This window comes from Scardinius erythrophthalmus (assembly GCF_964197995.2).
Source record: "Scardinius erythrophthalmus genome assembly, chromosome: 17".
Classification (NCBI taxonomy): Eukaryota; Metazoa; Chordata; class Actinopteri; order Cypriniformes; family Leuciscidae; genus Scardinius; species Scardinius erythrophthalmus.
Window position 1 is genome coordinate 26,894,298 of NC_138237.1, and position 24,035 is coordinate 26,918,332.

The window sequence follows — 24,035 nt, forward strand, 5'->3', positions numbered from 1 at the left end:
TGAAAGTACTGACTAGATAGGCCTAATCATTAAGCATTTTAACATCTGATTCATTCATATTTCTTCAGAAATCTGAAGAGCAAAAGCTTTAATTCTGAGGTTTAAACTTCATCCTTTTGTGCTTTCAAAAAGCGTCTTGCCATGTAGATGTGTTTTGATTAAGCATATCAGTTATAAATGTGTAATCTTGAACTGACTAACTGTTTGCTTGCTCAATCTCTGCTCAGCTCTTTCTTGACTTGTGTCATCTTATGTCACCGAGTCCACAAAAACCCCATGGCGCAGCTGTACTACAACAAGGCCAGTAACTCCCCGTACCGCGATCGCATCCCCCTGCAGATCGTGAGGGCGGAGGTTGAGCTGTCTGCCAAGGAACGAGCCTACCTGACAGCGGTGGAGAAGGGCGACTATGCTGGAGTTAAACAGGCCCTTGAGGAGGCCGATATCTATTACAACATCAACGTGAACTGCCTGGACCCATTGGGCCGCAGCGGACTCCTCATCGCTATTGAGAATGAGAACCTAGAGGTGATGGAGCTGTTGTTGAGGCATGGCGTGCTCATGGGCGACGCTCTCCTCTACGCCATCCGCAAGGAGGTGGTGGGAGCAGTGGAGTTACTGCTGTCCTACAGGAAGCCCAGTGGAGAGAAACAGGTGTGTGAGGGTGTGACTTCCTTAGCTTGAAGGGAGTGTCACATCCAACTTTTCTGACTGGACAGCATGTAGCTGTATTGATATGCCATACCTAATTTTGAGGAGAACAAGAAAAACTGAAAAATAAGACATGTTGCAGTAGGGCTGGGTTGATAATACTGATTACTGGATTTTAATCAATCTTCATTTTGATGAAGCGATATCGATTCTTAAATCATAAGATCAATCTTTTGCTGTTTTCAGATGTGTGAACAAAACTTTACGAAACATTATTTGTTGCATGCCTCCCATCTAATAATCACGATAAATTTTGTCCTTTGTTACTTCTGATATCAGCTCTCAAATTCTGTCAATATTATCACGTAATTTAATAATTACCGTTTTGGCGATCTTTACTTCTCTGGCATCACAATCCACATCAGTTAAAGCGGCAGAGCGGATCGCATGTTCATCTCTTCCTCTTGTTATAGCACAAAATATACAAGAATGAACTTCAGAAGGTATGTTGAAAAAAAAAAAACAGTAGACTACAAACTTGTAATCACTTAATCAGCAATCACTAAATCACTAAATCACTTGTGAACAATATGTCATGTAACATTACATTTACCTCAGGAAAGCCATTCAATCTAGTTAGTAAACTAGAAAAAAAACTCCACAGAGCAGATTTTTTTCTAATGAATTGAAGTAATAAGAAACGTAATTATATCTTTATAAAGATTATAGTTTATATTGCCTAAAAACTGCTTTACTCTACATAGTCTAATCATATTTCAGTCTAATCCTCAGAATGTTTTATCGGTCTGTCACAAGCTTTGCAATGATTATTAAAGGATGGGGCAGGACTGTTTATGAAAACTCACAAAATGAAATGTTCAAGGTCATCTTTAATATCATGCACAGTGCATTGGACTGAACTGTAGCCCTAAAGATTGAAAACTTCCTTAATAGCGCAATTTTACTATTATTTATTGATCTCTTTGTTTGCAGGTTCCTTCTCTTATGATGGACACACAGTTTTCGGAGTTTACACCCGATATAACACCAATCATGTTGGCTGCCCACACTAACAACTACGAGATAATCAAGCTCCTAGTTCAACGAAAAGTCACCATACCGCGGCCACACCAGATCCGCTGTGATTGCGTGGAATGTGTATCCAGCTCAGAAGTTGACAGCCTGCGGCACTCCCGTTCACGCTTGAACATCTACAAAACTCTTGCTAGCCCCTCTCTCATCGCCCTTTCCAGCGAGGATCCCATCCTCACAGCATTCAGGCTGGGCTGGGAGCTAAAGGAGCTCAGTAAGGTGGAGAATGAGTTTCGGCAGGAGTACGAGGAGCTATCGCAGCAGTGCAAACTTTTTGCCAAAGACCTGCTGGATCAGGCCCGTAGCTCCCGTGAGCTGGAGACCATCCTCAATCATCGGGATGACCATAGCGAGGAGCTGGACCCCCTTGAATGCAGAGACCTGGCCAAGCTCAAGCTAGCAATCAAGTATCACCAAAAAGAGGTGAGCATTCAAGACACATAGCATGTGTTAACACAGTGCATGAATGTTTCACCAATCATTAATACATATTCGGGTCTTTGGATCCATATCCACAGATGGCTATAACTACTTCAACGGTATAAAACTCTCTTGATATTTTAATAACAATTACAAAAGAATAGATTGAAGTATATTTTGTTACCTTTTAGAACTTGGAAGAGTAGATGATTTGAGCAGATCCTTTTTATCATAATCTCTGTCATCATCAGAGCTCACATCCACAGTACATTCAGCATCTCGCTAATAATCAATCTTTTGATCGCTGACAGCTTCTTCGCCAGATCCACCATCAAGTGACAGTGACACTAATATTTGATTGCATTCAGTAAATTGCTGAGCCATTTCAAGTTTTGCTGATGATATTTGTTTATTCTTTTGTTTTATACCTGCGGTAATTGAGTGAAACATCACGTCAACATTATGTATAAGACAGTGCCACCTTGAGGAATACAAGTGCACTTATTGAGCATCAGAGATTCAATTATTGTTGCACAGAAAAAAAAACTTACACTATTACATACCTCGGGTCGCTAGCCACCCTATACACATTTTAATCAGCTGTTCAAAGGTTTGCTAGTTGCAACGGAGAGGCATCTGTGATAAGGAGAAAGAGAACTCACTCACTCTCACTCTCTGGCCTTCTTCAAGCTGCTGGTAAGGTGACCGTAGAGAAGTCTAGAGGTGAGGTCTCAATCAGCAGCTTCCAGGAGATATATCCCTCTTTGGGGCTCTGTGAGGGCTGAATGAGTAATATTAGCAGAGATAGAAGAAACACATCTCTCTCGCTCTAGGCTCCCCCCTCCAGCTTACTTTGAGGTTGGGTCTGGCAAGAGGCAGACAGAGTGTCTTTAGGGCTAATTACTGTGGGTTTTAGCACCTTGCTTGCTCCCTGTGTTATGCTGCTCAAGTACCCCTTAGGTTAGAGGAGGGTGAATGGAACTATGCTGGGCAACTCATGAACTCCATTTGTTTCGTTTACCTCCCTTCCCAACTATTGTTGGATTGAAGCAGGGATATCACTTCCCTTTAGATGGGTGCTAAACTATGGACCTGGTTCGACAGTACTAATAAGTAGAGGAAGTTCGCTCCTTGTTATCTGTCATGTAATATCATAAAAAGCACTAGCTTTAACAGGTCTTTGGTGGAGAGCCTTATTACAAGGCAGGGTTCAGCTGTTCTCTCCCAGTTATATTGGGGTCTTAAAGTAGTACCTAAGCTCCCTGCGGTTCCCTGAGGGTTTAGAGTCTGGGTGATAAGAATGGTGGGCACACTGCACTATGTCCTGCTCCTATTCTCCCTCCTGTCCTGAGTAGGAGTAAGGATTAGGGTCCCTTTTAGAGGGGCAGCAATAGTGAAGGTTGTAGGCTGAAGCCAATTACTAAAGTTTTTAGTACTTTGCATGCTCTCTTTCTTAAGCTGATCTTAAGATACCCCTTAGAGTAGAGCAGGGTGAACAGAATTGTGTTTGGTATTTATAAATTTCCTTACTATCGTTTGTCCTCTCCCCAACTATGGTTGGGTATAAGTAGGACCTTATGCTCCCCTATGGCTAGGTATTCTGCATTCTCTAGTTGATCCATGCTTGGAGAACCTGGCAAGTATAGAGGCAGTTTGCCTGGTGGCCTCCCTTCGTGTTATGGTAGCACTATAATCAGATGAGTGCATGAAGTCTCCTGGTTCTTGAAGAAGAACTTTTCTCAAGTAGGGTTGACCCTAGGGTAATTAATCAGAGTTTAAGCTCCCCTGTGGTTTCCCTAGGGGTTAAGTTGCAATAGCAAGATTTTTTTTGCTTTCCCTTCTGATGAAGTTAAGGTTATATTCTTCCCATTGGAAGTAATGGTAGATCAAATTTCATAATTTAATTACTCCCTTTAATAAGCTACTCCCTAAAAGGCTTGTCAAAGTGTTGACATAGCTAGTACTCTATAAGAGCATTTGCTCTTGGGGCCTTTAAGACTTGTTACCTGCCCTGCATTGGAGGGAGGAAGATTGTTAAGTCCTGGACTTCCCTTGCAATAGAGCTTAGAAGCTTGTATATATTCTCTTACTATTAGAGAAAAAAAATGGGGCTTAGGGAGTGGCTCAACTAAGCAGTTTATGAGTTGCAATTTGCACCCTGGGGTTTGACGACACTCTGATTCTAGCTAGAGTCAGTCTATGCTATGGCCAATGTGTTTGTTCTTATCCACAGCTTAGTAAGGCAGGCATTCCCTCAGCATGACATAGTGGGTACTGGTTCCCCATTAGTGTCATTATCAGACTCGTTGAGTCATTGAAGTTCCACTTTGAAAGGGAAGGTTAGGCAACGTTTAGGTAATGCAACCCGGTTCCATGCATCAGGTTTGCATGCACGTCTTCTTCAGACAAAATGACGTTGATGACATGTCTAGCCGGCATCCTCTTATACTCACGGGCACTCTGCTTGTGACATCATGTTCTCCCGTCAATGTGCTGCTTGGTGTGTTACACGTATTCAGACACCAATCACGCCATAGTGTCATTAGCAGGCACAGTGTCTTGTTCCTCTTCTCAGGGAACCGGGTTGCATACGTAACCTAAGACGGTATTGGTTTAGCCAAAGCACAAGCTCATATTCCTTGTTTTGATAGATTTTAATGTCAGTAAAGTGTATCTACATAAACAATTGTCTTATCCTCAGGCATCAAAGTAAGTTTCACTATATCATGTTGCCTTAATAAGTGTATTATATTTTGACTCTGCATCAAATGCAGTGGTGAAGTACTCCTCTTGAAACATTTTTATTTTGAGGAAATCTTTATTGATCAACAATACACCTCTTGCCAAGCTGTAAATAATTTATACATTTGATAAAAAAAAAGAATATTAAATAAATAAAACAAACAACTGAACCAGGACAGTCAAAAGAATCAGAACCTAAATCAGAACTTTTGTATTTCCCTAGAAATGTTATCTCGAGATGAATGGCTTTCAAAAGAACAGTTGCTTTCTAATGGTTATGGCATCATTGCAAAATGCTTTCATGAGAGGTGACAGTTCAAGGTGCTGTTGCATTTTCAATCATTTGTCTGTTTATTAGGACCCCACAGCAGAATGGACTCCTTTCATAAAACTTAATAACATTTCAGAGAAATGTAGGCCAGGCAGCAAGAGAAAATGTGATTTGAGAAACATTATTTATACAATTATTATGGACAGGCACATCATTTTACTCCTGCATTGTGTAGAAGGGAGCCATTTTTGGAGCATTTGTGATTTTTTTTTGCAATGCTAAAATATAAACCTTCGATTAACTGTAAAATTGTGTGCAGTCATGGAAAGTTGGGGTGGTGTGGCATAGTGGAGTGTACAGTAGATGAAAGGTTGCAGGTTTAAACCTCACAAGGGTTATTTTGTTCATCATCAACATTGGGCTCTTGAGCAAATTGTATCATGTAACTCCAGGGAAATAGACTTTGTAATAATCATAATGTACGTTTTACTAAATATTAAATTAATACGTATACGCCTGAAAGGTTGATTTAATAAGTGATTTCCTCTCAAATGTCTGTGGAAAAAGGTATTACGTAACGACGTGAATGCCAAACCTCACTGATGTTTACCCGCTTTAAAACCTCTTCAACATTTATGCCGTTGTGTAATGTTTGTTATCAATTTACATTTATGCATTTAGCAGATGCTTTTATCCTTAACGACTTCCAATAGAGCGACATGAGCACTTTGTCACAGATGCAACAATATTCAAAACAATACCAAACTTCGTAGCAAATTACAGTAGAGCAACATAAACATTTCATCACAGAGCCAACGATATAGAAAACAAAACAATTATACTATGATATATTTTTACAAATTCACTAATATTTTTGCACTACATTTATATTATCATTTGGTTACACTTTATTTTAATGTGTCTCTTTTACAGTGTAATTGTACATTTAAGTACTGAGTAATATTAATTAACTACATGTTACTATAGGATTATGGTAGGATTAGGGTTTGGGTTTGGTTGAGGGTTATTTGCATGTAATTATGCATAATTTAAAGTTATTATAGTAAATGCATGTAACATGTAACAAGGACACATTAGTGTTGCCAATAATATCTAAGAGATTTTTTATATTTTGGTTTTCATTAAATTAATATCACAATAGATATAACTGTAACTTTCTTTTTTTTTCAGAAAAGAACTTTCTTTTTGCAAGACATTTCTTGACAGTTTTCACGATATTACTCTTTTACAAATGATTCGTTTTTCATATACTTTCATAGTATCGTATATCATATACCAAGTAGCCAAGAATATGTACAAAACATCTGAATTTAACATCTATTTGATCTTTTCAACAATTTGTATGCATTAATCTCAAGCGATCAAAAATATTATGCCAGATCATGAATTGCATCTTTATCTGTATTTGTCATGAGATTTTCACAGGCTTATTAGATCATTCAACCATTATTATATTCTGACAGTTTGTAGCTCAACCCAACTGCCAGCAGCTCTTGGCAACACTTTGGTATGATGGTTTCCCGGGTTGGAGACGTCGTCACTGGGCAGTGAAGCTCGTCACTTGCTTCATCATTGGCCTGCTCTTCCCTATCTTCTCCATCATTTACCTTCTGGCTCCAAAGAGCACCCTGGGAACCTTCATCAAGAAACCTTTCATCAAGTTCATCTGCCACACTGCCTCCTACCTGACCTTCCTCTTGCTCCTCCTCCTCGCCTCACAGCATATTGTGCAAACGGACCTGCATGTACAGGGACCTCCACCCACCATTGTGGAGTGGTTGATCTTACCCTGGGTTCTAGGTAAGATTCCTTGGGTACATTTAAGCACAACAGTGGGATGGATGGATGGATGGATGGATGGATGGATGGATGGATGGATGGATGGATGGATGGATGGATGGATGGTGGTTGGTGTACTTCAAATCTTAAAAGCATATTTTAAAAAACTGTACTTATTGTACAGTATTTTACCCCTACTGTACAGATAATACCATATTAATTAAATAAAATGCCACAGTGTACTTAAAGAGATTACACTTATTACAAACTTAAGTACTCTTTTAACCCTCAGACGGTCCTCTGTCATTTCTGACCGAAGCATTTTCTGTTTTGAATTTCTAAAAATCACAGCTTCATCGGAATGTTATGAAACTTGGTGACTTTTATGGCATTAGGTATGTGAATACAAAAAAAAAAAAATTGAGGTCATGATCCGAGCATGCTCAGTGGTCGTAAAAAAAAGTAATGATTTTTGTCTTCGGTCAAAAATGACCGACCCATAGGAAATGAATGGGAAATTGACAAAAAAAAAATCTTCGAATTTTTGTGTGTACAATTTTGTGTACACAAATCGGCCACAATCCTAAAAAAAAGTACACAGCTGTAAAGGGGTGACACTCTACAACATCAAGAGTGCAAAAAAGACACACACACCCACCCACCCACACACACATACAAACACACTTTTATACACATACACACCAATAAATTTTGATTACAAAAAATCTGTTTTGAATTTTTACAAATCACAGCTTCATCGGAATGTTACAAAACTTGGTGACAAAAAAATTGTGGTCAAAAGTGGTCATAAAAAAATAGTCACACTTGTGGTCTTCGGTCAAAAATGACCCCCATAGGAAATGAATGGGAAATTGACAAAAAAATCTAATAATAATAATAATAATAATAATTTAAATATTATTTTACATAAAGTGTTATAATTGAATGAATTGCATTTTTTTGTTACAAATTCTGTAAACAAAAAAAAGTAAATGTGTCCATAAACAGCTGGGGAATTCACATGCCTCTCCATAGAGAGCTGTACATGCCATCTAGTGGTTACACCATGGTTCTACGCTTTCTCTCCATACTCTCACCAGATTGTGCTAATCTGCTTAAAACATTTTTTGAAGGCCTAGACCATATTAATTTTTTTTTTAATTTTTTAATTTAAAAAAAAATATATATATATATATATATAATTTTTTGTATTATTTTCAATGTCAAAAATAGACCATAAATATTGCAAATATTCTCTCAAAATACAAAATTAAAAAAAAAGAAAAATATTATAGAATTAAAATAAATTGCATTGGTTTTACTGGGATGGAGGAAGTTTCATTTTTAGGTGTCCGGTCACTTCTGACCGGGAAGGCCCAGGATGTGACTCCGAAACGAAGACCGTCTGAGGGTTAAATAGTGCACTTCACAATAATGTCAAATTAAACGTTTTAAATCATTATTTTTCAACTTGTGTTGTGCTTTATAGAAATATTTCGATGTCTTGACTAACATACTAAGTGTAAAGTACCTGATTATAATTTTAACTGTAGTGTTATTCTAAACGGCTGTCTTTCAAATTCCCTCTGCACGCAATAGGACAGCGCTAAAAGTGGGGTCCTGAAAATGCAGCCTCCGGCTCTGCAGGCAGACCCTATACTCCTTCAACCAACCAGAGCGTTTTCCCAACAGCGGAGCTTAGTTGATAGATTCAACTTTTGCCATATCTGGCCGGCAAAACGACGAACACATCTTCCTTTATTTAAGAATGACTTAAGTGCCGTTCTTTGCTCTTTTCTCAAAGAAAAACTTAACTCCAAGTCCGAGTCGCGGCCAAAGCCGATTCGAAAGACCGTTGTTCTCCATCAGCAGCCATTCTTTGTTTTCAAGTAGCAGCAGCCAGGTAACCGTCGCAACTCTGTCGTGTATGTTAAGCCCGCCCCCGCCTACTCTATACACAACGTGATTGGCCTGACCCAATCTGGGTTTTTGCAGCGAGAAGGTTTATTGAGAGTTGCTAGACCCACCTGGCTGCGAAATACATTTTGCTGCCGCTAGGGTGCGTCTAGATTTCTAGGCTAGTGTTATTCAGTATTAGATTTAAAATGTATATATTTTAAATCCACTGAATTGCAACTTCACCTTTACAGATGTGTAATTACAAATATATTTGAATACATGGTATACAAGTTCAATAGTGTATTTTAATTTACCATAAATGCTTGTCAGCACTTTAAAATTTTTTCAAAAATATGTACTTAAGTCCTACATGTAAATAACATGCAATTAAGTGTATAAAAGCATTACATTCAGTTTGCACTTAAGTAGGCCTATATTCTTTTAAAGTATTTTCATGTAACTTCCATTACTCTTTTTTATATATATATGGTAAAGTGTACATCTTTTGCACAAGGTTATGTACCTTTTTCAAACTTCATTTCAAAGTCTTTTTATGGCTTATAACTTTTTTTTAAATCCCTTTGCATAAAATGAATAAGAAAAATAAAGTGGGCGGACACTGTAATGCTGGAATCCAAAGTGTAAAATTGTAGCCTCAAATATCCATTTAGCTCAAATAATGACGAAATGATGATCTGTAACATTCATTTAGCTGGCTCATTCCTCAAGCAGTAAAACTGGTCGACTGCACAGGAAATGGATACGGCTATGGTTTTATCCCTCTGATGAAGTAAATGAATACTCATGAATTATTGATATAATAATTTATTGACCTCAAGACATAAGCAGCCGAAATCATATCTGAAGCCCCAGTTCAGAACTGATTACAGCAGGGCTCAATCATAATGGCTTGAGGTTTTCTCTCAAAGTACACACAAGCCCAGAAGTAGACACAAGTGGAGGCTTGAAACTAATTATCTGTAGTTTGGAGGACAGGTGAAATCTGCTAGAAAGGAGTTTGCTTTATTTCTGTGAGTAAGAAGCCAAGCACTATGCAGTGGAACACTGAAAAATATATATATTTTAGCCTAGCAGTGTAACATACATGAGTGAACTGTTCCAACCTTCAGAGTTTTTGGTTCTGTCCTAGTTTTCCTCAATCTGTTTAATTGTTCATTTTATTCACCTGTGTCTTGTTAATCAACTTATAAGTTTCCTTTGTTTGTTCATGCTTATAAGCTTTCAGTTCTCCCTTAGGGTAAGTTCACACGACAACGATATGCCTAAAACGGAGAAGTTTTTCCTTTGAGTTTTCCCGTGTACAGACGACACCACTGTCAAAACTATCCCTATTCACACAGATCCGTGAAAACGACTAAAAACCCTGTATTCGGCTGCCAGGCCAATAGATGACGATGAAACATTAGACTGAACACGTAATACGCATGTGCATGATGTCATCGTCTTCAGAGATTTGAAGCGTTTCGAAACTTTGAAACCCGTTGTCAAAACGTTGCATTTTCAGGCACCCAAAATGCCATTGTCGTGTAAATGAATGGCCAAAACGCATAAAAAGTGTTACGTTCTTAGTTGAAAACATTGTCGTGTAATGATAGCCTCAATGTATGAGTGTATTTCTCCTTAGTTAAACCTGTTTCCTGAGTATTTGTTATTAAAGCTTGTCTCCTTGAAGTATTCCTCGTCGTCCAATTTTATATACATCACGTTACATGACAAGCTGTATTTGTTTGCTCTTTAGTTAAAAAAATTGGAGGGGCAAGAAATGTTGCAGAATCTGAGGAAGGGTGGAGAATTTCATTTTATGGTTTCTCAATGTTATTTATTTGTTTCATTTGTGTGTGGCTGTGGACTACCCTGGAAATCCAGAGTTCTTGCAAGAGCACAATTTAAATTTGCTCAGCGAGTTACTCTGGCATTGAGTAATGATGCTCATTAACTATGCCCATGTAGCCGAGCTGCACCAATCACATCGGTGTATCTGAGATAGGCGGGCCAGAGGCGAGCTAAACAGATGACGACAGCGTTAATGACAGCGATTGGTCGTAGTGTTATCCAATTGCGTGCAGTGAGATTTTCAAATGCATTCTTGGTGCCGGTGTTGTGCCGAATTTCGACCCCCTGCCAAATTATTACCCCCCTCGTTGAAGTCAGTACCCGATTGCCTAATCCTAACCCCACCCCTAATCCTAACCCCTCCCCCACAACTAATCCTAAACCTACCAATACTAGGGGGGTAATAATTTGGCGGGGGTCGAAATTCGGCACAACACCGGCCCTCAAGTTGGGCGATTTTCATTACTCGATGCCAGACCCTTAATCTTTCAGATTAGGGTCTGGATTTCCAGGCTATAGTTGTGGACACCAAAAACATCAAATATAAAAAGAAAAATCAATCAATCAATCAAAATCAATCATTTTTCTGCATACTTTGCACTTTAGATTTATTTTCTTGTACGCAAACTGCCACGTTTTTTTACTGTACTTTTCTTCATACTGATTTGCAGTTGTTGTAATTTTTTATCCTTGCAGGCTTCATCTGGGCAGAGATTAAAGAGATGTGGGATGGAGGTTTCACAGAGTACATCCATGACTGGTGGAACCTGATGGATTTTGCGATGAACTCCCTCTACCTGGCCACCATATCTCTTAAAATGGTGGCCTACTTTAAGGTTGATACCATCATTTTTATGCAAGCTACAGTCCTGGAGTAGATACCTTTACAGAGGACCACTTGTAAATAGTTTGTTTCAGGTTGTACAGAGTTTGAGCAGGACTTGAAATGAAATGATTGTAGAAGAAGGAATATAGTTTTCACCACAGTGTCTTTATTTATCTCACATATGTTCTCTCTCCATCAGTACAATAGCTCTCGTCCTCGTGTGGAGTGGGAGATGTGGCACCCTACGCTCATTGCCGAGGCTCTCTTCGCCATCGCCAACATCTTCAGCTCGCTGCGTCTCATCTCTCTGTTCACCGCCAACTCTCACTTGGGCCCACTGCAGATTTCTCTTGGCCGCATGCTGCTGGACATCCTCAAGTTCCTTTTCATCTACTGTCTGGTGCTGCTGGCTTTCGCCAACGGCCTCAACCAGCTCTACTTCTACTACGAGACGAAGGCGTCCGAAGAGCCCAGCCACTGCAAAGGGATCCGTTGTGAGAAGCAGAACAATGCCTTCTCCACGTGAGTGAAACGCACTGTGCAGTTGTTTAGTAGAATGTCCAGGTTACCCCTTGAGAAAATGTATTGAGAAATAGCTATGAACTGTTGTATTGGTTTCGGACACTAAGGGCCAGATTTACTAAACAGGGCCAATTAGCGTGAGAGTGCAATTCCAAAAAAAGGACTGATGGAAGTGGAAAGTTCTGCATGTGATCTACTGACAATGTGCAAACTAAAGAACACAGACGCAGCCGGATCATTTCCATAATGACCAACGCAATCTACCAAGAGCTGCTCAAATTGGCGTCTGGTTTAAAAAATTTTTTGGTGGGGCGGTAAATAATGGCGCAAATACCAGTAAATTGACAAGTGCAAACCTTAGTAAATCACCTTGCATGATTCATTTAAATACTCTGAAAGGGAAACTCCAACAAATGCATATGCAATAAGGTCAGCCGCTAAAATCCTGGTTATAACTTTTTGACTATTTTTCAAATAAAAGATTTCCTGTATCATAAATCTTTTAACTTTTGCTTAAAAACAGTGAAAAATGGCATAATTCCCCTTAGTTAAAAAAATGGAACTTAACCATATAACAATGTTCCTGCTTATAAGAAACTAGCACTTCCTAAAACTTGAACTCTAGAACTGTTGAGAACTTTCTGGAACTTTCTAGGACTGTTGAGAACTGTCCGGAGTTTTCTGGAACTTTTTTTCTAGAACAATTCAAATCTTGGTAGCTATACATATATAGAAGAGAGGGGAAGAGAGAGGGAGAGAGAGAGAGAGGGAGAGAGAGAGAGAGAGAGAGAGAGAGAGAGAGAGAGAGAGAGAGAGAGAGAGAGGGAGGGAGGGAGAGGGAGAGCTTTATATACAAACAACTCACCTTGATACTTTTTGATATTTGTTTCAGTAGCAATATGAAATGTTGCACAAGAGAAACGATATTACCTTACCGAAGAACAAGGCTTTCTGGACCAATAATCTAGTGAGATTTCAGCAATCACATAGATGAAGAGGAAGCTTGCCTTTAGAAGAATCTTAGTGGAATATTTCCATAAAAGTCTTCTAAATAAATGGAATTGTCCTGTTCAATTTATTCTTCCATAATTGTGTGACTTGAAAATGTCCACTATACGCTCCTTTCTTCCTTTGATTTCGGCTCCAAGAAACTGGCACTCTCCAATAATTTGCCTTTGGAGTGACATTCTGCACTTTTCTTCTAGTAAAGATTAGCAAGTCTAGTTGGTCTCCCAGCCTAATGTGAGCCTAAGCAGACTGGTCTGTTGACTGGTTTTAGAGGAGTTTTGGCCACTTTTGTCATCTAGTCAGTCTGGGAGACCACCTTAATCCAGCTAAAACCAGCTCAAATTTTTTGGTAACACTTTATTTTAGGGTTCAATTCTTGCTATTAACTAGTTGCTTATTAGCATGCATATTACTAGGACACTGGCTGTTTATTAGTACTTATAAAGCACATATTAATGCCTTATTCTACATCCCTTAATCCCACCCAATACCTACATTTAACAACCACCTTACTAACTATTAGTAAGCAGTAAACTAGGAGTTAATTGAGGCAAAAGTCATAGTTAATAGTGAATATATGAATATGTGTTTCGTTTCCCATACTAAAGTGTTACCAATTTTTCATTATGAAAGTGCTGAAAACCCCTCTAAAACCAGCCAAACAGACCAGCGTTAACATAACATGTTTGCCAACATGTGAAAAGCAAGAGCGAGTAGATCAGGGCTATTCAATTAGTTTCATTCGAGGGCCGCATTATCAAATCGAAAAGTTGAGGTGGGCCGGTGGGTTGGTTTTGGGGGTTTAGCTTATTTATTGAAACATAACAGTTTCAATAAATAAGTTAAAGTAACCCTAAAGAAGTGTGGTATTTACTTGGAAATGTGGTACCCAACAGTATGCAAATATATAAAACCATAATAAATAAATAACTTGATAATTTACAGCTGTGTACAACTATTTTCCTTGGAACAAATAAATAAATTATACAAACTTATAGCTGTTGGTGAGAAATAATAATCATTTTATTTATAATTGTTATGCTTAAATGAAAATATTCTAACAGTGAGACTTGATAACCACAGGCTACTCACTCCCACTGTATAAAAAAATGCCTAAACACAAGTTAAAAACTATACGCACCTTTACAAAGAAACTGACATAATTTCATAACAAGCATTAATTATATATTCCTCTACCCACCTAATAAAACTAATGCAATATAAATCACTATATTTACTATTATACTATATAATACTATATACCTAAAGAATATAATAAGTATATTTACTATATTTATTTATTACTACATAGTATTCAATATAAATATTGCACATTTCTGCCCAACCATGGTAAATTACTACAGTAAATTCATGGTAAATGTTTGTAAGGGTGATTAGGGGATTTAAAGTCTTCTAAATTCGTTCATGCCTCAGTGTTTCTCCTGCTTTCCTCATCAGTCTTGTTGGGAATGTTGAGGCTGTTTCATCCGATTTAATACTAATTAAATCATCAAGTGATTTGTGGTTTGTAACAGAGAGGTTTCTGTCGAACTGAAACGCTTCCCACTGGTTATCGCAACAATGTTTAATTTAGTGTCCGGACCGGGAGTAAACGCAACTCAGTGCTGGGCCATGTTGAAACAACTAGTGAAACAACTGAAAACATCGCTATTTGTTGTTACTGTACTGATCGAGAAACCGCTTCAGATGATTCAGTGACGGAGCGGTCCGAATAGTTTTAGACCGTTATGAAAGCGCGTTTAGAATCGAACCAAAAGAATGATTCATTCACGAATGATTGGTAGTCTATCGCTGGTTCAGTCGACATAAATTCGGGACACATATAATAACTGCTGAAATATTCGCACATAAAACGTTTCTCAGGTCAAACGGAGCGAGTATCAAACTGAATTACCGCACCGCCAGGAAAAGAGGAGGAGGGAGGTTGGTGCCGTCGGGCCACATGGAGATGATTGGCGGGCCGCCAATTGAATAGCCCTGGAGTAGATAATGCCAGCATGTACATTTTTTGGTGAACTATTCTTTAACATCCGTTTTGTTCTCCTTGAGTCCTAAAGGAGTAAAAATGTCCTGTGTGTTGAAGATATTAGATATTAGATCATAATGACACAGCTCAATGGTCGAGCTTGCCTTTGCAGTAACAGAGGTCTCATTGATAATAATCGAATAAATGAACTGTGATGCACGTATTATAAAACCCACAAGGACACATCGGTTGCCTTGATCAATGAAAGTAATGTGGCCAAGATGCCACACGCAGCTTAATGCTGACCTCCCGCAGAGGTCAAAATGAGAAAGAAATGAGAAAGGAAACGAGAGTGGAAATGGTTATGATCTTCCTGAGATTTTGCATCATAGCATGAGCCTTGAAGAATCATTTGATCTCAGAGGACGAAGACGAAATTATAGAGCGGTGCTTCATCCATCAACTCTTGTCTAATGATGAGAATCTTTTGCTCAAGGCTGTGCAGTAATAATGTGTTAGGAAATGGGAAGAGATTTCAATGAGAACAATAAATTTCAGAACTACTCTTGTCTTGAGAGGGCAAATATTTGATTTCTTCTAAGTAAAGACAGCCAGGAAAACATCCTATCCGCTTTTTCTTGGCTGTTTTTTCCCACATTCATCCTTTCTATCTATCTATCTATCTATCTATCTATCTATCTATCTATCTATCTATCTATCTATCTATCTATCTATCTATCTATCTATCTATCTATCTATCTATCTATCTATCTATCTATCTATCTATCTATCTATCTGTCTATCTGTCTGTCTGTCTATCTTTCTGTATGTCTGTCCAACGCATTCTCATCCTAGGGCGTCATATACTGACGCTTTGGACATTTCGTCGACATGGAACGCACATGGCACCCTTTAGCGTCAATATGAGACGCACAGAGCTTTGTTCGGTTATGGGTAGGTTTAGGTCTGGGGTAGGGTTAGGGTTAGGGTTAGACCGCTAGGAGGCGCCTTCTGGCCCATATCTATCTGCGTCTCATATTGACGCTCAAGGGTGCCATGTGCGTTCGATGTAGAGATTGTAGACGAAATGTCAAAAGCGTCAGTATATGACGCCTTGGGTCTGGGTCGTTTGGTCGATCCATCCATCCATCCATCCATCCATCCATCCATCCATCCATGAACCTTAAAATGTTACATTTTTTAACTTTCAAATGTTCTTTAAACTTTTCCTTGAGAAACTTTGCTTTGTAGTTAAAGTTATTTTTAATAATCATGTCATTCAAATTCCTTATGTTCAGTTTTGAATTGCAGTTCTTCATCCTGTTTACTCCTCAATTCAAATTCAAATGACAAGTATGTGATCACTTCACTTACACTGTTCAAATATTTTTCAGGGAAATCAAATGTCTTTCTTAGATTTGTATCTGTAATTTATAAATATGGGACATGAAAAAGTTCTCATCTATGTTTAAGAAGAAACAGTATGTCAAGTCAAGTCAAGTCAAGTTTATTTATATAGCGCTTTTCACAACACAGGTTGTATCAAAGCAGCTTCACAGTAATAAATTAGAACAATACATCAATGTTTGTTTCTAGTGGAACGTCTACGTTCGGTAATGCTGATCAATAGTATCGTTGATTGATTAATTCAATTAAATATCAGGAATATCAGTATGTGCAGTATTGTATATATTAAGTTGCAGGCTGTTGATAATAGTGCAGGAAAATGGCTTGAAAGAGCATCAATGCCACCCTTTCAATTCAGTGGCCCAATTTAGTTCTGCTTTACTCAGTGTGTGTTTGAGAGAATCTGGAGAAATTATTTCTGCTTTGCTTCTTTCTTTATTTCCCTCTCTCTCTCTTTGACTTCTCAGGCTGTTTGAAACTCTTCAGTCTCTTTTCTGGTCTGTGTTCGGGCTGTTGAATCTGTACGTTACCAATGTGAAGGCTCGTCATGAGTTCACCGAGTTTGTGGGGGCCACCATGTTCGGCACTTACAACGTCATCTCACTGGTGGTGCTACTGAACATGCTCATCGCTATGATGAACAACTCTTACCAGCTCATCGCTGTGAGTGCCAGCAAATACAATTATAATGTAAGGGTTTACACTGCTCTCACATCAATTGTTTGGGATTGAAAGTAAGTATGGAAAGTAAGTGAAAGTAAAGAGATTTAGAGCACTTGTAGAGATCTTGTAATATGTTAAGTCAGATTTAATAAATTCCCATTTTAATTATGAATTATTATTCACACTTTTCAGCACAAAAACTTGTATTGTATTTATTAACTACATGCAATGTAGTTTAACCAGAAGCTAAATGTCCTAAAATAACACTGTGCCATATTTGATAGGTTGCATCTTATTCATAAAACTAACAGATACTTGTATAGTGCAATTAAAGGAATAGGTCGCTTAAAATCCTGTTACCATTTACTCACCCTCAAGTTGTTTCAATCCTGTATGAATTTCTTTCTTCTGCTGAACACAAAAGAAGATATTTTGAAGAATGTCGGTAACCAGACAGTTGATGGACCCCATTGACTTCCATAGTAGGGAAAACAATACTATGGAAGTCAATGGGGTCCATCAACTGTTTGGTTACCGACATTCTTCAAAATATCTTCTTTTGTGTTCAGCAGAAGAAAGAAATTCGTACAGGTTTAAAACAAATTGAGGGTGAGTAAATGATGACAGAATTTTCATTTTTAAGTGAACTATTCCTTTAATATTGTGCTATTACCATCTGGGTCAATGACAAATAAGTGTGTCCTTGAGCAAATCTAGTTTAAAACATTTTAAATGTGCCAAGCTCTTAGTATTCTTAGTATGTAGTATTCTTTGCATCCATGTAGTTTCATATAGTTTTTAAAAACTTTGAGAATAGAATAGAATAGAATAAAATAGAATAGAATAGAATAGAATAGAATAGAATAGAATAGAATAGAATAGAATAGAATAGAATAGAATAGAATAAAAAGCCTTTATTGTTATTATACTCATGTACAATGAAAGTGCTTCTCTTGGTGGCGGAAAAAATATTCAACAAACCAAAAAAATATTACATACGTATAGTACAAAAGTAAACAATTATGTAATCAAATATTTATAAATATTGCACTAATAATAAATATGTTGCACTAAACATGTTTATTGCAAAGTTTATTGCACAACACTTTATTTTTAGGTTACACAGTTACGCATTACATAATAATAACACTAAATTATGCATATTTACAAGTAACAAGCCCTAACCCTAACCTTAACTGTAAGTACATGTAGTTAATTAATATTACTCAGTACTTATGTGTGTAATTACACTGTAACAAACAAATGTGACACCTTAAAATAAAGTGTAACCAAAACGTTTATATCATTAAAAAAAAAAAACTTTTTTGGAATAACTAAAATTGCCCCAAAAAACTTTATAATATATTTTTCAAGGTAAAAAGTATTTTTTATAAATATCATGAATTGTTATTAAAAAAAAGCAAGTTTTGGGAAAGTTGCACCACTTGACATTTTTTATCCAGTACAACTATCTTGTAATAAAAAGGTCAAATTATCTGATATTAAGATACTTATTGACCTTGACACAATCATTTCTGCTTGTGAATACTCTATATATGTGTTTTCACACATTTAATGAATATTAAATCCATTAGTATCTTTAGGATACTAAAAGACCATCATATTATAGCAGTTTTGTGACAGTCAGATGGGCTCATGTTTATGTATTTTTCAGTATGTTAGTTATGTGCTTATAGCCTACATTTAGAGCCATTTTCACCGCCTGTGTGTGTCTCATAATGGGAACTGTTATTCAAGTAAACACAATTCTGAGTTAATGCGCATCATCCAATCACAACAAAAGCCTGAGTCTGGGACACTATCCCAACTGGCACTTTCAGCACTGTCCTCCATCCAACTGGCTGTCTGTTGTTCTGCTGTAGGATCACGCAGACATTGAGTGGAAGTTTGCTCGTACAAAGCTGTGGATGAGCTACTTTGATGAGGGAGGGACGTTACCACCACCCTTCAACATCATACCCAGTCCAAAGTCTGTGTGGTACCTGTGTGTGTGGCTGCACTGCCGTCTGTGTGGACACGGAGAATCAAGGCACGAGGACGAGTGTAAACATGGAAAACTCAAAGAGTTCACGGTAATGCATTATGCGCTTTCGTTCTGAATGCAGCGTGGGTGGTACATTATAGCTTTCACTCAGTGAATGTGACACAGCCCCTGACTAAAGCAAACAAAAACAGCATAATTGCCATTATAAACAGCGATTTTTCAAGAAACACTAAGTAGTGCTGAAGACAAGCATTGCTATCATTCATTATTGCTCATGCTTTGTTAACTCTTAACCCTAAAGATTACATTTTGTTTGTGCTGTGGAAATTCATTTTACCTCAGATCATGTGGTTTATTGCGGAAAGTTCTGCTATTAATTTTCTAAGCAATCAGACTCATTATTTTACCCTGGTGGATGGTGGGAAAAGGGACTGTCCAGCTAGAAAATGTTTTGTTCTAGTAATGTTTTTAGTGACATGGGGCATTCTTCATGCTGCAGTGGATTCTGGGAGCCATGGATGAGTTTTGTATGATGCATCCAGAATGCACTGCAGTATGAAGCATGTCACCGTTGTTGAGATTCATTCATTGATTCATGATTCTCAAGTGAGTCTAATAGACACATGAGTTCAAGATGTTTAGAGTACAATGTGTTTTCAAAAGACTTTAGATGATCTGTTTAAAACACTGATGAATCTCATGCTGTAGAAAGACAGGGCTACAATAATCAAAAATATAAAATTAATTACACATCACCTATATGATCAAGGTTAAGACACCAAATGAGATCAATTAATCAGGCCACTAGATGATAATTATGTCACCATCAAACTACCTAATCACGTTTTCTCTTGGCTTTTTCGTCATAACGAATGTGTCTTATAAACACACAGTTACAGCAGCCAGAGAAAAACCAAGGTTAAAAAGCCAAGGGTCAAGAGCCCAACTAAAGCAAACACTAATCGTCATAACAGTGACCTAACCCTCAACATCTAAATCTCTGTTAATTCTCAATAAGGACATAGATGTATGTGTCACATCTTTTTTGTGGTTTTGTTTCAAGTTTATGTTTTCATGTCTTATATTTTGTAGCTTATATTATGTGATTTTTCCCTTTTCCTGATGTGATCTTGCCATGTGCTTCCCCTGTTTATGTGTCATGTTCTGATTGGTTGTTTTGGTCATGTGGTTCTCTGTTCTGTTTGGTCATTGTAGCCCTCATGTTATCATTGTCTTTTGTCTAGATTTGTTTGTGTTAACTCGCCTAGAGTGGACTCTGTTAAAGTCAAACTGGTTAGTAATTAGTAAAGCTGGTAATGCTGTTTGTGGAGTTTTAGGAAAACGGTCTGGGAATGAAAATGTTCGGCCTCTGAAAACATTAAATTACCTAGCTATTACATATTTCAAATAATGAATATAATCTGACAGTAACAGGTTTATCATAAATAGTGCTTCTTTTGTGAAAATCACTATTTAGAAAATACATTTATCACATTAGCAAAAAGGTTCATTGTCCATTCTCAATTCATAGTTATTACGTGTCGTCACAATTCCTTTTGAAATGCCTGGATTTCACCTTTGAAATTTCACTAAACAATGGTAAATGTGAGCACTCTTTAAGGTGGACTTCCTACAGCCGCCATATTGAGTGTTGCGAAGCTTGTGTCAAAAATACAATCGGCAAATTGTAAGACAGAACTACAGCTGCCTTAAGGGCCCTACACACCGGGACGAATATCGGCGCGCAAATTCATTCCCTGACATTAGATGGCGCTTAATGTAAAACAGAAACCACTCCATAACAGTTCTCTTTTATCAAGATTTTTGTAGTCGCTGTCGCGTTTGTCATATAATTCTTTATGTTCCGACACCAACGAGACCAGCAGCTCTACATTCATCTTGCCTTGCATCTTCCTCGTCTTATTTCTTCCCGGCAGTGTTTAGACGCTACTCGGCATATATCTTCTTCGCCGTTACGTATGTGTGCTCGGCAAGACCGTTTTGTGTTTGAGCGCCCCCAAGTTGTGTTTTACTGTAACTTCAAAAGCTCCAGACACGTGAACAAAAGCGCCAATCTCATTGGTCGGATAGTTTTTGACGCGGCGCGTCAAACCCAAAAAACGAACCCAAGGCGTTTTTAAAAAAATGACGCTTTTACGCGTGGCGTTTTTCACGCCGGTGTACACACTCACATTGGCGCCCTTTGTTTAGTCACGAGGCGTTAAACGTCTGCGAATATCGCGCGCGAAATTCGTCCCGGTGTGAACAGGCCTTTAGGGGCAATTCACACAGAACGTGTTTTTCTATGCCAACGCGCTACTTTTCCATTGTTTTTCTATGTAAACACGCTAGACGGACGCGTATAACCGTCTTGTGTAGCGTCTAGCGCATGTCACGGCTTTCTAAAAATGCAGTGCTCAAGGTAAAATCAGTTCAACTTTTAAAAATCACATCTCGGGACTTGCATTTTTCCCCATTCCACTGCCTGCGTCTGTGTTTTTCAAAGCAAAAACGCGTTCTGTGTGAACAAGCCCTTACTGAGAGTTACGATTTCTTCCATTCAAGTCAAGTCAAGTCACCTTTATTTATATAGCGTATATACAATACAGTTTGTTTCAAAGCAGTTTTACAGTGATTAATAGGATTCAATGATTGACAAATTTTGTACATCAATTATGAAATTCATCTATAAGGCGGTTCTGTAGAAAACAGTGATGTCAAAGTCCAGCTCAGTTCAGTTCTAATCCAATAGTGTCAATGCAGTCAAATCGATAATATTGTTGAATATTAAGTGTCCCAAACTAAGCAAGTTTGAGGTGGCAAGGAACCCAAACTCTATATTTTGACTCAGATCAATATTTCGTGTCTGATTATTTATTTATGTGGCAAGTAGCCGTGTAATAAGCGGGATAATGTACATCCGCTTAGCGTCGGGATCCTGATCACCATGTCCGGGTTTATTCTGACATAACAACTGGCTGGACGTACATTATCCCTTCCCTTATAAATGGTTTCAAGGATGTCCTGCCATTAAATAAGGTTTGGATTTAAAGGGATAGTTCACCCAAAAATGAAAATTCTGTCATCATTTACTCTCCCTCAAGTTGTTCCAAACCTGTATGACTTTCTTTCTTCTGCTGCTGAACACAAAAGAAGATATTTTGAAGAAAGTCGGTAACCAAACGACTGACCCATTGACTTAATAGTAGGGAAAAAAAAATACTATGGATGTCAGTGGGGACCAGCAACTATTTAATTACCAACCTTCTTTAAAATATCTTCTTTTGTGTTTAGCAGAAGAAAGGAAATCATACAGGTTTGAAACAACTTGAGGGAGAGTAAATGATGACAGAATTTTCCTTTTTGGGTGAACTATCCCTTTAACCTACTAGGGCATGTCTATTTGACGTCCAGCCTCAAGTTGCCCTATGCCGATTTTGGTTGCTAGGCAACCTCGCTTCAACCATATCAATTCCCCTGACATCTTTCGATCAATTGAACTTCTCTCCTCTGTGAGGTGGTTTCTACTGTTTCTGCAAACTCACTCGCCCACGTTCTCCCACACACAGCACATGGAGCACAGTTTTTAAGAATCATTATGTAAGGCTGCTATCATTTATATTTCATTTTTAGCTTGCATTTTAGTGAAGAATATATGTACAAAATGCTTTTAGAAGATTTCGAGGAATTCCGTCATTTACTCACCCTCATGTTTCTGTCTTCTGTGGAATACAATAGGAGAAAATGTGCTGGTATAGACCTTATGTAGCCCGCCCCTTTTCAGCGCTGCACTCGTTGCGTTCTGTCTTCCGGTTTGTATTTCCACAGCATGACGGTAAGATCTTACGGATTTATGAATGACTCGGTTTAAAATCCTTCCGGTCTACTGACATTTATTATGACATCCACTTCAAACATTACAAAGCTCATGATAACTGTCATTAACTACAATAAGTAAATCCACTTCACCAGCTCATGACTCTTCGACAGCGATGCCATAGAAATATACGGAGCTGCCGCAGAAACGGAAGTTCAAAGACAAATTAAAGACGGCTGCAGGCTTGTTTCTCAGATGCATAAAGTCTATACAGTTATAATAAACTGGAGCTGTCAAGCTAAAGTTAACACCACATTTTGTTGTTTCAGACTTTGAATTGAGATGCATGGACCACTTTTTATGATAGCTATTTGGTATTTTTGCATCCTTTTTGAAGTCAAAGCTCCACTTTAATTGCCATTGCATTGAAATGACTTCAAAACTTATTTTTTTTGTTCTATGGATGGAAGTCATGCAGGTTTGAAACAGGTGAACAAATGACAACAATTTTCGGTCACACTTTAGATTATGGTCCAATTCTTACTATTAAAGGGATAGTTCACTTTGAAATTAAATTTTGGTATGTTTTAGCTTACCTCAAGGGCATCCAAGATGTAGGTGTCTTTTTTTCCGCAGTAGTTTCAATTTTGATATTTTTAGGTCAAACCGTTCTTGTCTGTCAGTCATATAATGCAGGTCTGTGGTCACTGTCTCAAAGAGCATGCACAGAGTCCAAATTAAAACAATTCCCCATCGTAAACATTGATGGCCTAAGACACGAAACGAGCGGTTTGTGAGATATATACACTAGATGTCGCCTTAAAGACATTCGTTCCAATGAACTGCCGTAGCCAAGGCGACATCTAGTTTATAAATCTATGCACCAGTCTGCGTACACGTCACACACCAGGAAGCGCCCGCGCCCTCAAATCACTTGGACGTGGCTGTGTATAAGAGGTAAAAACGATATAAATACTGTTCGTTTTCTCACACAAACCGCTCGTTTCGTGTCTTAGGCCATCAATGTGTACTTATGATGGGGAATTGTTTTAATTTGGACTCTGTGCATGC

At 38.1% G+C, this 24,035-nt stretch overlaps 1 protein-coding gene across 1 annotated transcript in view; it reads left to right on the forward strand.

The window, feature by feature from the left end:
• Window positions 1–276: 276 nt before the first annotated feature.
• The window catches only part of trpc5b (transient receptor potential cation channel, subfamily C, member 5b), a gene marked incomplete at both ends in the record, with an annotated part of 29,509 nt that continues 5,750 nt past the window's right edge, over window positions 277–24,035 (forward strand). Inside the window, 7 exons of the mRNA XM_081391490.1 lie at window positions 277–654; window positions 1,645–2,166; window positions 6,661–6,997; window positions 11,426–11,565; window positions 11,755–12,077; window positions 16,947–17,142; window positions 19,026–19,235. Coding sequence (XP_081247616.1) covers window positions 277–654; window positions 1,645–2,166; window positions 6,661–6,997; window positions 11,426–11,565; window positions 11,755–12,077; window positions 16,947–17,142; window positions 19,026–19,235 — 2,106 coding nt within the window. The remainder of the gene's footprint in view (window positions 655–1,644; window positions 2,167–6,660; window positions 6,998–11,425; window positions 11,566–11,754; window positions 12,078–16,946; window positions 17,143–19,025; window positions 19,236–24,035) is intronic.